The sequence below is a fragment of the Bufo gargarizans genome, chromosome 6, assembly GCF_014858855.1.
Source record: "Bufo gargarizans isolate SCDJY-AF-19 chromosome 6, ASM1485885v1, whole genome shotgun sequence".
Classification (NCBI taxonomy): domain Eukaryota; kingdom Metazoa; phylum Chordata; class Amphibia; order Anura; family Bufonidae; genus Bufo; species Bufo gargarizans.
The window spans coordinates 161,806,485-161,823,007 of NC_058085.1; the positions used below are offsets into that span (position 1 = coordinate 161,806,485).

Below are 16,523 nucleotides of genomic sequence, written 5' to 3' on the forward strand. Positions count from 1 at the left end.
ATTGCTCCACTATCTTTCTGCGCAACATTGTGGGAATTGGTGATCCTCTACCCAGCTTGGCTTCTGAGAGACACTGCCACTCTGAGAAGCTCTTTTTATACCCAATCATGTTGCCAATTGACCTAATTAGTGTTAATTGGTCTTCTAGCTCTTCGTTATGCTCAAATTTACTTTTTACAGCCTCTTATTGCTACTTGTCCCAACTTTTGGGGGATTTGTTGACACCGTGAAAATTTGAATCAGCGTATTTTTCCTTTAAAATGATACACTTACTCGGATTAAACGTTTGATCTGTCATCTACGTTCTATTACAAATAAAATATTGACATTTGCCATCTCCACATCATTGCATTCAATTTGTTTAGTGTCCCAACTTTTTTGGAATCCGGTTTGTACTACATAATGAACTGTAATTTAACTGATGAATTGATATACATGTATTTTACAGATTTGTTAAAACGGGGCATTCAATTTAAATAACCATGCTTTTTGGAGTTTTTTAAATGCCTATTTAGTAATTTTTGTGCAATATTATTATTTTATTATGCAATCACAGAAAATGCAAGGTTTTTGTAAAAATAATGTATAAAATTACCTGCGGAGAAAGCTGAAATATTCCTGATGTTGAGCTTGTGCTGAACTCATCATAATGTTCTGGAAAACCTGCCTATCCAAGACCCAAATCTTGGAGTCTGTTACAGCTGCAAGAAATGTACAATATATTGGTCACATAAAAAAAACTGTCCTTAGTTGCCAATGTATATAAATACATTGCATATTTCTTTAGGAGGAGTAACTGATGGTAATATATTATATCAAATACCTGTTTGTTTAGATGAAACCTTCCATTTATAACTGAAGACACTCTTATAAGTTAATAGTATACTAACATCACAGCTTCTACATTTTATAATGCTGGCGTATTTGTGATCATAGACACACTGGGCCAGAATTACTAATCGTGTCATACTTTACACTGTCTCAGAAAGCAAATCACAGTCTTAATATTATACAAATTTACTATTATTATTCATGGAAATGTAAATTTGGATCATCGTAAATCCTGTGGCAGATTTTTGCTAGGATTGTATTCATGCACCCAAAATTGGTCCATATGCCAATTTTGTCTGCGCACCAAAAACTGCCTACGTTTACACCACACCTATAAGTTTCACTCCAAGAATACACAAAAATTTTGGCATTTCACATTTTTTGTACTGCAGGTGCATATAGACCAAATACCTTTCCACATTCCAGAATGTTTCCATTCAACTATACCTTAGATTTGTAGCTCAGAATAAAATTCCCAACTATTATTTATATCTAGAATTGATAAATGGTTCCTACACTGCCCTGAATATTGTAGGCTTAGGTAAGACCAAGTGAGGCAGTTCTGTTAGTGTTAGATGCCCATCTGTGGAAGCCACCTTGACACCTGGTACACATGTAGCAGCGCTAACGACCACAGTAGAATCGCGTGAGCGCAGAACGATATCCTGTTTCATTACAACGCGTACGCATAAAAAGAGTAGTGAGAAAATTCAGCGTGCAATTTGAGTTTGTAAACAGCAGATGGTGCATGGAACTGCAGTTTCATACCATATTATGTGTACATAATGAAGTAATGAATGAATGGCCCCCTATGACTTCCCCATCTGAAGCTACTGTACGCCTCATTTTATGTGATAATGTATACGGCAGCCACAGCTGCTGCTTCCCAGCGGGCAAGCAGGCACCATGGCGTTACCTTGGGGGGGTCTTTGGATGGGACGAATGAGTGGGCACCGTGGTGTTACCTGGGGGAGGATGAACAACCAACGGGCACTGTGGCATTACCTGCGGAGGGGGTTAGAGGAGATGAGCAGGCACCGTGGCAGAGGAACAAGTAATGAGAGAGCCTAGTGTGCCAGCCTCTATGCAGTTAACTCCTCTTCCCCCGCAGGTTTGTCCCGGATAAGGACTTTTTGGGCTCGGATCGGAAGCAGTGCAGGGACAGCCCGGTGCAGTTCGAGGAGGATCCCTTCGGTAGAAGTGCAGGAAGGAGTGAGAGCTGACTCTACATACAAGCTGGGGATCAGAAGAAAGGTCTGTCCCTGGAGCTACGCCGCTGAATATAGGGTTTATCGGTGTCTGTAGGATCCGCGCCGCTTATTTCCAACTTTTTAGAGAGCCTATCTGATAACGAACCATAAAATGATCCGATTCTGAGCTCTACCAAACTATAAGCGGACTCTAAGCCAGAAAATGCTAAAAGAGGAACTGAGCCATTCCACTCTATATTAATGAGGACGCACAAGTGGAGCAAAACAGCCCAAGACATGAAAGAGCTGCCAAAAGCCTACCAGCAAACGGCTGGTCGCTCTACCTAAAGACAGCCTCATAGTGGAACATCATGTAGGAGTTTGTGGCCGAATACCACAATTAAAGAAGACCAAGAAGCAGACCCAATCTGAGCCTGATCAACAGAATTTGTCACTAGAAGAGTCTTCTATGAGCTGTGAGAACAAGCTTAGTCCTGATGAATTCTGTAAAGAGGAGACTGAGCCTATTACTGAATTGGATATACGTGACCAGATGGTCCTCCCAGATGGTAAGCAGCCAGGTTTGTGCCCACAAAATATTTAAATGCAACAGGTCCATGAAACTTCACCTATTCAGTCACACAATGCGAGTCTTGTGGCTGTCGCCTGCAGAACGAGAAGCGTGCCGGTCGTTGGGCTAAGTGCCGTGTCTATAGACTGCTCACTAAAGTTATAGGACTTCCTGATAGTGGAATTGGGAGGGGACCAAGGAGCCCATGCAGACATATAACAGTGTTTCTGGGCGGGCACATGTTCAAATTGTGCTTGTGCCCGTATGGTACTTTTTCTCCACAAAGCCTGCACACAACAGCCATGTGCAAGACCTGCAGGATTAAAATAAGCCATGGGCATGGGCATTCATAGAAACAGTAATACCAGGGCTCTATTGCAACACATGAGGCAGCAGCACCAGGTGCTGTTGTAAAATAGATATGGCCAACATTCTGAATAAAAATAAGTCTGTCCTCCTTGTACAGGTCTTCTTTATGGCAGCCAGCCCATCCACTTATCTAAGAAGTACAGTGTACTTGTCATAATCATCAGCTGCTTCTTATCCTGCTAAGACTCCTTCTCTTCCTTGTCCTCCACACCATTGTGAAACATCCATAACGGAATGAGTGGCCATAAAAAAAAAATTCACGGCCAGCAATTAGCTAGTACACAACCTGAACTCCCACCTGGCCAAGTTGCTAGCGTTGAAGTTGCGGCCATACCCCTATCTTGTAGTAATGGTGGCAAAGTCCTGCACCTTCAATAAAATAAAATTTTGCTGTGTAATATTCATACTTCTGCCTAGCTATCCATTTTTTTTAAACAATTGTTTAAAATTGCAATTATTTTTGTGCAGTTAGGTGCATACCACCGTAGACACCTGGAGAAGCTGTTATGGGCAAAGACACATGTCTTTCACGGCCCTCTGGGTCAATGTTTTGTGCTGCAGCGGTAAGGCAGCATCGCAGCAAGAAGGCCATGTCCTATTGACTCCTCCTCGTTTGGGTCAGTCTGGTCCCAACATGTGCTTGCCTGCCTCCTCCGTGTCCTCTTCCCATCCCTAACAGCAGCAGGGCAGAGAATTGCTCCCTCTCCCCCTTCATCCTATCGTATGTGTAAAGTGAAGGGTTGATATGGTGTATTACAACTGATTGGTGCTGTCTCCCCACCAATCCCAACTGGGCAAGGTGGTCAGCGACAATGGCAGTAATATCATGGCCGTGCTGCATTTTAGTAGAAATAACATGGAGGGGTGAATGTGATAAAACTAGTCATGCAATAGTTTTTAAAGAAGTACAGTGGCTTGCAAAGGGTCCTGACCATGTCCAGGAGACTGTTCTCACATTTCAGCCATTCTTATGTGACAGAACGGTCTGCCATTGCATTGCTTGATATGCAAAGTTCCAGTTGGCGGATTTCTACCTTGCATATGCTAGAGCGTCTGTAGGGGAAGCATAAAGCCGTGAATGATTTCATCATGCACCAAACCACCTCAGCAGGGAGCATGTGTTGTTTTGAGGTCATGCAGTGGTAGTTCATCTGGGATGCTTGTCTCATGCTCAGACTCAGGGGAGTAGCTATAGGGGGTGCAGAGGTAGCAGTCGCTACCTGAGGGGCCCCAAAGACCCTTGTGCCACATAAGACACTGGCATTATAGAAAGTGCATACTGGTCAATTTACACCTCTGGCTGGAGGGAAGGGTTTAGGTTGCGAATTTGGCATGAGGGGGTGCCCTTTTAATGTTTGCCTCAGGCAGCAGGAAGGATATGTGCTCCCCTGCCCCTTGCCAACAAGCACTGAGGGACGGGGGCCCAAGCTGAACTCTTGCACCAGGGCCCATGAGCTTTTAGCTACGCCCCTGCTCAGACTCTTCAAAGATTCCACTAGATTTGTCAGTAGGGACAACAGCGACATCAATTATGTAATCCTCCTGATATTTATAATAAAGCAGACTTTCTTATTGATGCAACAAGGGACAGCAGAAGAACTACAGATGGGGAGCTGCACTGTACCACTGGGAGAGGAGTAGGAAGAGTCAGTGGTGTAGGAAGAGCATGAGGCTGATAATGATCATAATACCAGCCATGATGACTAATTATCTCAGTGGTGGCAGAGCCAGAAAGAACTGGGTCCTCGGGTATTATGGCCAGAATGGCAAGCTGTATGCTTGCTCACTTATGTTATGACGTGTGTATCTGATGATTACAGGATAGCCATGTTTTTAGACCCTCACTAGCAAAGAAAAATGGGAGGATACAGTGTAAAAAGAATCATTTTATCAACGTTAACAGGAGATGGATCTGGTGACGCTGATAAATAGATCTGCCCTTGGTAATGGTGCCACATCATGGCACTGCAGCTGTCAGCCTACTTATTATCATGTTTTGTACCATATGGCTGCTGCTGACACCACCGCAGCTGCTACTGTCTGCTGCTAATCCCCCTTCTGCCACTTCCATTGCAACTACTGCCACTATTACTACTTTCCCACACAGACATCTACTGTCTCATCAGTTCAATGCTATTCTGCTACTGCTGCCACATGACACTATTACCATACCCTTTCCAAATCCACACTGTACTGCTGCTACTCTCTATTAAGAGGGACCATTTTTTCAGTCACGTTCAGAACAAGCCACTCTGCTGACAATTAACAGTTGTCTTTGTATAAATATGGGCAGACATTCTGCTTCAGTGAGCGCATCATTTTTGGATGCTTGTGCAGAACAAGTCACTTTTTCTTATGACATTAAGATGTGTTTATAAACAGGGGCAGGGATCTTCCCCTTGGAGGCATAATTTGTGGTCACTCTGTCCAAACAAGCATTTCTTTTCCACCCATAAGACTGTGCATTTTAAACACTACCTAATTAGGGACAATTTGTGGAAGCTTTCTAAGGCTACTTTCACACTAGCGTTCGATCGGATCCGTTCTGAACGGATCCGATCATAATAATGCAGACGGAGGATCCGTTCAGAACGGATCCATCTGCATTATATGGGCATATAAAAGCTAAGTGTGAAAATAGCCTCGGACGGATCCGTCCAGACTTTCAATGTAAAGTCAATGGGGGACGGATCCGCTTAAAGATTGAGCCATATTGTGGCATCTTCAAACGGATCCATCCCCATTGACTTACATTGTAAGTCTGGACGGATCCGCATGCCTCCGCACGGCCAGGCGGACACCCGAACGCTGCAAGCAGCGTTCAGCTGTCCGCCTTTCCGTGCGGAGGCGAGCGGAGCGGAGGCTGAACGCCGCCAGACTGATGCAGTCTGAGCGGATCCGCATCCATTCAGACTGCATCAGGGCTGGACGGAAGCGTTCGGGTCCGCTCGTGAGCCCCTTCAAACGGAGCTCACGAGCGGACAGCCGAACGCTAGTGTGAAAGTAGCCTTATATGAAAAAGCATGACACATACAACGGCACAGTATGCTTTTAAACATGCTGTTTGTTAAAAACGACAATCATGTGTTTACCCATAGCCATATGTCAGTGTTATTCTGACATTATTTGCTATTGCTGTCATTGTGTTCAAGAGCTTAAAGGGAACCTGTCAGCTGCAAAAAACACCCCAAACCACCAGCTTCAAGTCAACGTAACCGCTCTCCTTTCCCTACCCATTTCCATGTGACTGACAGACGGCTGTTTGGCAAAGTAAGCCGAAGTCTCTGCATAAGTGCTGTCCGTCAAAGGCGAAGGGGCATGGTTACCTTGACTTGAAGCAAGGAGGTCCCTGCCCCCTTGACTCTGCCACTCAAGCGTGACTCAAAAATTGTGTGCTCAGGGGATATAAGAATGTTTTTTCTTTCTTTTACTGCATCTGACTGCAGGAAGAAAATCATCATTAGAAACACACTGCCGGCTACTTGAAGGTACTGGGGTGGTTTTTGCTGCTGACAGGTTCCCTTTAAAAGGAGGGGTGGAGGACAGCAAAAATTCAGGAGCTGCTTTACGTGCGTGTTCCCATGGTCCCGAGCACCAAAAGAGAGGCTGGTACTTTTTCCTTTAGTTCGCAAGCATGGCCACCGTTGCTGGATTGCAGCAGTGGCAGTAACCAATGGAAATGAGCAGTGTGTAATGTGACAGAAAAATGAATCCTGCCAGCAAAGGAGGCAATATGGACAATCACAATACATTAGTTAGTGCCTTGGAGTAACTTTATCTACATGATAAATACTTTTTGCTGAAGTGAGACAAACTCTTTAACAAAAAGAGTGAACATATTTTTCTTAAAAGTCGTCAGATTGCCATATACCAATTTTCAGACCAATAGGAGCATATTTAATTCAGGCTCAAATAGTTTTTTTTTTATTTGGACAGGAACAAAGAAATTTGATCATCTCTAATTTTAATGCTACAGTATAATACATATCCTAAGACAACAAAACTGTGCTCTGCTTTATAATGCTATCTAGAGTTGAGCTAACCCGTACTGCAAAGTTTGGGTTCATACTGAACTTTGCGAGTTCGGATACTCAGATCTGAACCCGGATTCTTTCACTAAAGTTCGGGTTCAGGGTTCGGGTGATTTTATTGATCGTGCAGCCGGTATCTTCTTTTCTTCAGGACCTACAAACGGACCTGCGGTGACTTCACCATGCTCACCATGTAGTGAGCGTGGTGACGTCACAGCAGGTCCTGCTGAATGAAGATAGAAGGACCTTCTATCTTCATTCAGCAGGACCCGCGGTGACATCACCACAGGTCCTTTTGCAGGTCCTGAAGAAAAGAGGATACTGGCTGCACGATCAAGTGGATGAGGTGAGTTTAAAAAAAATAAAAAATGTAACCCCTCAATAGACATTTTATTTAGCATTCTGTTTAAAGGGAACCTGTCACCAGTTTTATGGTGTCCTAACTAAGGGCAACATAAATAAGTGACTGATTCTCTTAGCAAAATGCTGGGTCACTTTCTTTATTTGACCCAGTCAATCTGCCAACATCTTGTATTGAAAATCTCCAGCTGATAATGATGAGTCATGAATATTTATAAGCTCCTGACTCCCCCCGCCCACCTGCTGCTGAATGACAGTTATTTTCCATATGAATCAGCAGCAGTTGGGCAGGGGAGTGGCTATAGCTCTGAATTAAATATACGCTGGACTCAATGACATCATGCTGGACTCAAATCAGCTCATTAGCATGCGGCATTCGGCATCTTTGTGTGTATATTAGGAGGTAACCATGTGTCACACCAGTAAGTGAATACATCTAAGGCACTTTTTAGTAGTTAATGATTGTATATAATTAGTTAGATTATAATCAAATATTCACATGACAGGTTCCCTTTAAAGAATGCTATTATTTTTGCTTTATAACCATGCTATAATGGAAAATAATAAAGTAAGGTTTGGGTCCCCATTGACTTAAATGGGGTCTGAGTTCAGGGTGAAGTTCGGGTTCCGAACCCAAACTTTGACCGGAAGTTCGGACGAACCCGGCAAACCCGAACTTTCACGGGTTCGCTCAACCCTAATGCTATCCTTCATTGTATAGAAGCTACAGTGCATAAAAGCTCCAGTGAAGCATTTTTACTTTGTGTCTTACTGGCAAAATCCATGTTTTGCTGCTTTGAGAAGGTTAATTAAAATCAAATAAGACATGATGAACAATGTTATGGGAATTACAACTTAATGAAAAAATAAAGGGATACAAGGCATATATATTCCTGATATATTGTTTATTGTCTTTTTTATGTGGAGTATGATTATGGTTAGCCGTGTTGATGACTCATACCTTTCACAGTGGCTGTTCTCTTGCAGTTATAGAGAATTGCTAATTCCCCAAAAGCAGTCCCAGGATGCATTTGTCCTAGCAGCCGACTGTTCTGAATAACGTCAAGCAAGCCCTCTGAAAGGATAAAATAATCACATTAACTGGCAAGTATTTTTCAACCATGATATACATATATTCTCAAAGAGAAAATATTCAGCAACGGAAACTAAGCATGTTATTATGAGAATACCATAGAACTATATACAGTTTCACATAAGGCCACAGATAAGACATTGTGAGATCGCTGTTATGCTTATATATATATATATATATAAAGCTACCCCAAAATTCCGATAATTTATTGTACTCATGTTGAAGGGCACATCTGAGTAGATACATTTTGTTAAAAATCTTATGTGCTATGGGTGCCTATATCCATACTCATCAAGACAAACCTACACAGTACAATTGTACATCGAGGAAGTATAAGTCCTACAGGTGAAACTTGAAAAATTAGAATATTGTGCAAAAGCTCATTTATTTAAGTAATGCAACTTAAAATTAGAATATTGTGAAAAGGTTGAATATTCTAGGTTTAAAGTGTCACATTCTAGTCAGCTACCGTAATTAATCCATACCCCATGAGCAAAGGGTACCTGAGCTTGTGACTTTGGGGTTTTCATAAGCTATAAGCCAAAATCATCAAAATTATAACAAATAAAGGCTTGAAATATCTCACTTTGTATGTAATGAGTCTATCTCATATATTAGTTTCACCTTTTAAGTTGCATTACTGAAATAAATAAACTTTGCACAATATTCAAATTTTTTCGAGTTTCACCTGTACATCTTCAATTTATGTCTAATTCGAGGTAAAATAAATGTAAAAATCTAAAGCAAACCTAAAGATTCTGTGTATACAATAAGACAGTACGTCTGCTCAAAATTGGGTATGTTTTAAATGCAAACACTGAAAATTTAACAGGAAGTACAGTAGTTAACTCCATTAATCATTTTTCCCTGTGTCAGACTCACAAGGGAGTTATAGCTATTTGACAGATCCCTACCACTTGAGAGCTAATTTAGTTGCTGATGTGATTATCTGTGCCAATTTGAGTATGATATGGGGGAGTTGAGCATACAGTGAGGAACAGAAGTATTTGAACGCCCTGCGATTTTGAAAGTTCTGCCACTTAGAAATCATTGAGGGGTCTAAAATTCACATGGTAGGTGCATTCCCACTCTGAGAGACAGAATTAAAAAAAAATCGGGAAATCACATTGTATGATTTTTTAAGATTTTATTTGTCTTGCACTGCTGAACAAAAGTATTTGAACACCTGAGAAACAGCAAGAATTCTGGCTCTCAAAGACCTGTTACCGTGCCTTTAAAAAGTCCACCTCTACTCCACTAATTAATCTAACTTAGTAGCACCTGTATGAGCTCTTTGAAGACACCTGTCCAACCCACAGTCAGTCAGACGCCAACTACTACTATGGGCAAGACCAAAGAGCTGTTAAAAGACACTAGATACAAAATCGTGGACCTCCACAAGGCTGAAAAGGGCTACGGGGCAATTGCCAAGCAGCTTAGTGAAAATAGATCAATTGTTAGAAAATTGAAGAAGCTAAAGATGACTGTCAGTCTCCCTCGGACTGGGGCTCCATGCAAGGTCTCCCCTCGTGGGGTATCACTGATGATAAGAAAGGTGAGGAATCAGCCAAGAACTACAAGGAAGGAGCTGGTCAATGACATGAAGAGAGCTGGGACCAGAGTTTCAAATGTCATTGTCGGTAGAACACTACACCATCATGGTTTCAAATCATGCATTGCACGGAAGGTTCCCCTGCTCAAGTCATCATATCTCCAGGCCTGTCTGAAGTTTGCCAATGACCATCTGGATGATCCAGAGGAAGCATGGGAGAAAGTCATGTGGTCAGATGAGACCAAACTAGAACTTTTTGGTCTAAACTTCACTCGTCGTGTTTGGAGGAAAAAGAAGGATGAGTTGCATTCCAAGAACACCATCCCTACTGTAAAGCATTGGGTGGTAACCTCATGCTTTGGGGGTGATTTTCTGCGAAGGGGACAGGATGAATGCACTGTATTAAGGAGAGGATGGATGGGGCCATTGCCTTAGTCATAGCATTGAAGATGGGTCGTGGCTAGGTCTTTCAAAATGACAACGACCCGAAGCACACAGCCAGGATAACCAAGGAGTGGCTCCTTAAGAAGCATATCAAGGTTCTAGAGTGGCCTAGCTAGTCTCCAGACCTAGAACATCTTTAGAGGGAGCTGAAACTCTGTGTTGCTCAGCGACAGCCCCAAAGTCTGATAGATCAAAAGGAGATCTGTGTGGAGGAGTGGGCCAAAATCCCTGTTGCAGTGTTTGGATACCTGGTCAAGAACTACAGGAAACGTTTGACCTCTGTAATTGGAAACAAAGGCTTCCGTACCAAATATTAACACTGATTTTTTCAGGTGTTCAAATACTTATGTTCAGCAGCGCAAGACAAAAAAATCTTTAAAAATCATACAATGTGATTTCCTGATTTTTATTTATTTATTCTGTCTCTCAGAGTGGGAATGCATCTACAATGTGAATTTCAGACCCCTCCATGATTTCTAAGTAGGAGAACTTCAAAACAAAATCGCAGGGTGTTCAAATACTTCTGTTCCTCACTGTATAGTTATTATGCTTGTCTACTTTTGCAAATGGGCATCAGGGAAACTAACCGAACAGCTCCTTTTTAAGACTTCAGAATTAAAGAGAATGTGTCATGAAATGACCTATTATTTAACCCCTTGATGCAGCTACATCCAAACTGTTAATGGGGGTTGTGACACATCACTAGAGTCTCTGCTCTCACCGAGAGCAGAGACACAGGAGAAGCCAACAAGGGGTCCCTGCACAGACTTACCAATCAGAGCGTAGTAATGTCAGTTTCAGGCTCTGATCTCCATTCTCCACTCAGAGCATGAGATCAGGCATGGCCTCCAGTGCCCATTTGGCCGTCAGATGCAATGTCCCTATGCCCCATATGCCCCCTGCAGTCTTCCATGATGTCCCCCAGTATTGTATGTGATGGCGGCAGCTCAGGAATGGAGCCGCCACCATCATCAGTGATGCACACACGAGTCATTTCTATTTTTCTGCGGCCCCATTAAAGTTTGGACACGGACAAAAAATATGTTTGTTTGCATGAGCCCTTAGTGTCAATATAAAGCTGACAGTAATATACTCTGCCATAGAGGTGTATTGCATAATATTGTACAGCCATCAGCCCCAATGGAATAAAATGAAATAAAAATGTAAATAAAAAAATAAATAAATTGCCATCTTGCCTTATCTGCTCGTTTATAATTGATTAATAAAGGAAAAAAATAAAAAATAAAATGGTGACTTAAAATATATTTTATTATAATGCAAAAATGATTTAATGCTGGAAAAGTAGCAAAAAAAAAAAACATACACAAGTTTGTTGGAGAACTTCATAAAAAATAAAAAACTGTGACAGAATTGCAATTTTTTCCCACCTCACCTCCCAAATAATGGCATAAAAAGATAAAAGGAGATTAAAAAGTCACAAATAACACATAATGGTATCAATAATCAATGTCCCACAAAAAAACAGCCCTCACATAGCTCAGTCAACAATAAATAAATAAATGATGGCCCTTAAAAGATTACAGAAAATTTCATGTTAGAAAATCCAGGTCATTCCCTTTTGAATGTTGCCATGTCACCAGCAGTTTATGACTACTTATGGGGTGTTGGTATATTCTGGAAAAAATACATAAATTGTGGGGTGCATTTTCTCCCGTTACCCCTTGTGAAAATGAAACCTTTGGTGCTAAAGCAAAATCTTATTGTAAAATTTTTTGAAATGTTGGCCATAAATTCTTTGAGGGCTGTAGTTTCCAAAATGGGGTCACTTTTTCAGAGTCTCCACCATTGGGATGTCTCAAGGTCTCTTCAAATGCAATATGGTGTCTGAAAATCATTCCAGCAAAATCTGCCCTCCAAAAACAATATTTGTGTGTTCCCTTCTGTACTCTGCTGTGTGCCCATTCAGCAGTTTACAACCACATAAGGGGTGTCTCTGTAAAATTCAGAATCAGGGTAATAAATATTGAGGTTTGTTTTGCTGTTAACCCTTGCTGTGCTACAGAATAAATGGATTAAAATAGAAAATCTGCACCTTTCTCTTTTGCCTGATCAACGACTGAACTGAAGACATCCTGATGCAAACTGAACGGATTACTCTCCATTCAGAATGCATGGGGATATGCCTGATCAGTTATTTTCGGGTATAGTGCCCCTGTGACGGAACTCTATGCCGGAAAAGAAAAACGCAAGTGTGAAAGTACCTTATTCACTCAAACAGCTAGATTAAAGCGACGTTTCGACCATGGTTGGTCTTTATCAAGCATTGCTTGATAAAGACCAAGCATGGTCAAAACGTCGCTTTAATCTAGCTGTTTGACTGAATAAATCACCATTTCACATCTACTACTGGCGAGTGCTGCGGATTATTGAAGCTTCTGGATGAGTTGGGACCCCCAGCCAAGATCCCTATCTGCGTGCACCACCTGGCTTGAAGCCTGTTTACTGGTCCGTACCCAAGTATGTGGGATAAGTAGTGCTGCCAATCCATGAGGGGTTCTATAATGGGGTCATTTGGGTGGTTTCTATTATGTCAGACCATGACTTCATAATTGAATTAGTCGTCAAAAAGGTAGTTTTTGAAAATTTTCTTCAAAATAAAAAAAAATGCTTCTAAGGTTTCTAATGTCCTAAAAAAAATAAAATGACATACAAAATGATGCCAACATAAAGTAAATATATGGTGAATGTAAAGTAATAACTATTGTATTAGGTATCACTCTTCGTCTTAAAAGCAGATAAATTTAAATTTGGAAAATTGCTAATTTTTATCAAATTTTCAGTAAATTTTGGATTTTTTTAAAATAAATAAAGGTAGCCCATATCCACTCAAATTTGCCACTAACAGGAAATACTATGTAGTCAGACAATTGAACCGGCACTCAAAACATTTCAAGGATATGTGGAAACATACAAATTTATTAAATATTAAAACCGCAATATACCTAGGTACTATACATATAATTAATAAAAATACATAATTGATAAAAAAATTCATAAATTAAAAAAAATCAATAAATCACTGTAGGTGGAATTCTACTTTGGTTCTCTATAGAGATATATTTGCATAGGTAGAAATCCCGGTGGCAGGTGCCATGTAATCAGTCCATATACATAGGGCTTCTGGTCTCTGTGTGGAAGGACACAATTTCTACGTAGTCCCAAGCTTTCAGAGTCAATAGGGTTCACACGTTTATAGAAAATATGATGTACACATTAAGTACTCACGGTACGTTGCGCTGATCAAAAAACCTTTTTGCGTGTAGAGGTTGTTTCAGTGGCGTCCAACAGCTCCACCACGCTCCAGCAATGTTGGTTTCGATTTGCAGCGTCTTTCTGGATCTCGGCCCAATTCTCGTGACACTTGGTCCGTTCGTAGGTAAAGCGATATTTTGCTTCTTGACGGTGAAGTTTAGTACATGGCCATGTATATTGTGTAGTTGATTAACGCACAGGTATTCCGTCCACAATATACATGGCCATGTACTAAACTTCACCGTCAAGAAGCAAAATATAGCTTTACCTACGAAGTTTACAGATGGACCAAGTCTCACGAGAATTGGGACGAGATCCCGAAAGACGCTGCAAATCGAAACCAACATTGCTGGAGCGTGGTGGAGCTGTGGGACGCCACTGAAAGAACCTCTACACGCAAAAAGGTTTTTTGATCAGCGCAACGTACCGTGAGTACTAAATGTGTACATCATATTTTCTATAAACGGGTGAACCCTATTGACTCTGAAAGCTTGGGACTACGTAGAAATTGTGTCCCTCCACACAGAGACCAGAAGCCCTATGTATATGGACTGATTACATGGCACCTGCCACTGGGATTTTTACCTATGCAAATATGTCTCTATAGAGAACCAAAGTAGAATTCCACCTAGAGTGATTTATTGTTTTTTTTTAATTTAAGAATCTTTAATCAATTATGTATTTTTATTAATTATATGTATAGTACCTAGGTATATTGCGGTTTTAATATTTAATACATTTGTATGTTTCCACATATCCTTGAAATGTTTTGAGTGCCGGTTCAATTGTCTGACTACATAGTATTTCCTGTTAGTGGCAAATTTGAGTGGATATGGGCTACCTTTATTTATTTTAAAAAATCCAAAATTTACAGAAAATTTGATAAAAATTTGCAATTTTCCAAATTTAAATTTCTCTGCCTTTAAGACGGAGAGTGATACCTAATACAATAGTTATTACTTTACATTCACCATATATTTACTTTATGTTGGCATCATTTTGTATGTCATTTTTTTTTTTTAGGACATTAGAAACCTTAGAAGCATTTTTTTTATTTTGAAGAAAATTTTCAAAAACTACCTTTTTGACGACTAATTCAATTATGAAGTCATGGTCTGACATAATAGAAACCACCCAAATGACCCCATTATAGAACCCCTCATGGATTGGCAGCACTACTTATCCCACATACTTGGGTACGGACCAGTAAACAGGCTTCAAGCCAGGTGGTGCACGCAGATAGGGATCCTGGCTGGGGGTCCCAACTCATCCAGAAGCTTCAATAATCCGCAGCACTCGCCAGTAGTAGATGTGAAATGGTGATTTATTCAGTCAAACAGCTAGATTAAATTTATTTTTGAATATTTAATTTATGAATGTTTTATCAATTCTGTATTTTTATTAATTAGATGTATAGTACCTAGGTATATTGCAGTTTTACTATATAATAAATTTGTATGTTTCCACATATCCTTGAAATGTTTTGAGTGCCGGTTCAATTATCTGACTATATAATTAAGAACAAGGGGTGTTTCTTCCAACCTGAGCACCAGTCATGGTTATCCACAGCGAGCCATCTGTATACCGTACTTATGAAATACTATGTGACACAAAAAAGAAATTTCAGAATAGCTTAGCAATCCAAAGTTATTACCACATAAAGTGACAAATGTGAGATTTGAAAAATAGGATTTGGTTATTAAGGCAAAACTGTCTGCAGGGGCAAAGGGTTAAACCACATCTCTTTATTATGATAGTTTTTTTAGAATGTTTGGTGATTTTCTTATCTATATTTAAACAACAATGATAAAATCCTGTAGTTTTTCCACTGGCCACTAGACCTTAAATATATTAAGACTTCTTGTCTTTTGAGAGCAGCTACATGGGCCATAGACACAATGGAAAGGAGGGGACTCCACTGACTTATTTGGCAGAGTTTTCTACGCATGCTCTTTGCAGAGGTCAGGAGGGGGCTGATAAGCTGTGATATCACCTATTGTGAATAATGGAGCCTGTGTTATCTAAACAGAAATGTTACTTGTCATTGTAAGTTTGACTGTGGTGATAATAAGAATAGTTACTGAAAAGTTACCTGTACAGAACAGGAAATCATGACCTATTATTAGGCTTAGTGGACAGTATGACAATTTCAGGATTATACATACAGCATTAAAGATATTAACATGGAAAATAAAAAAATCACCAAAAATTCTTTATAAATATGTTTAATATAAAAATGTTATTTAAACAATAGGTCATTTTCGGAGGACACATTCCCTTTTAAGGCCCCCATACACAGTATACCCTTGTTGGCTGTACCAACCAACAATTTTAATGGGACTGTTCAACAGTGTAACGTGTATAGGGAGTTCCCAACTCTCGCTGATAGTTAATGCAGGGGAGAAAAGGATTGGGTGCTTTGAATTTTAATGCCCTATCCAGTGGCGTAGCTATAGGGGTAGCAGTGGTCGCAATTGTGCTAACCATGCCTACCTACCCCTGTCATTGAGCTCCCTTGGTTCCCCACCCCATGTTCTGTGGTACTGTATGTCCAAGACGGCATCATGTGCGGCGGTGTAGCCAATGACTGTTCACAGAGGTTATGTAGCCCCTATGCACCAAGTCAATGGCTTACGTGACGCACGGGGACATGTCACCACTGTGCCCAGCAGTATTTGAGTGGCAGCAGGGGACCACAACGTGGGGGGAGGATCAGGTTGAAAGTCCCCTAAACATGAACAACTCCTTTAGCCTGTAGTTCTTATTGTGTAGTAACTACTTCTTTATTGTGTTACTGTGAAAAACAGAA

At 40.7% G+C, this 16,523-nt stretch overlaps 1 protein-coding gene across 1 annotated transcript in view; it reads right to left on the reverse strand.

The window, feature by feature from the left end:
* LOC122941006 (cGMP-dependent protein kinase 2-like) overlaps positions 1 to 16,523 on the reverse strand; it is a 322,377-nt gene that overhangs the window by 207,914 nt on the left and 97,940 nt on the right. Inside the window, exons 4-5 of the mRNA XM_044297977.1 lie at positions 8,314 to 8,427; positions 596 to 701 (exon numbers count right to left, since the gene is read on the reverse strand). Of these exons, the coding sequence (XP_044153912.1) occupies positions 596 to 701; positions 8,314 to 8,427 (220 nt within the window). The remainder of the gene's footprint in view (positions 1 to 595; positions 702 to 8,313; positions 8,428 to 16,523) is intronic.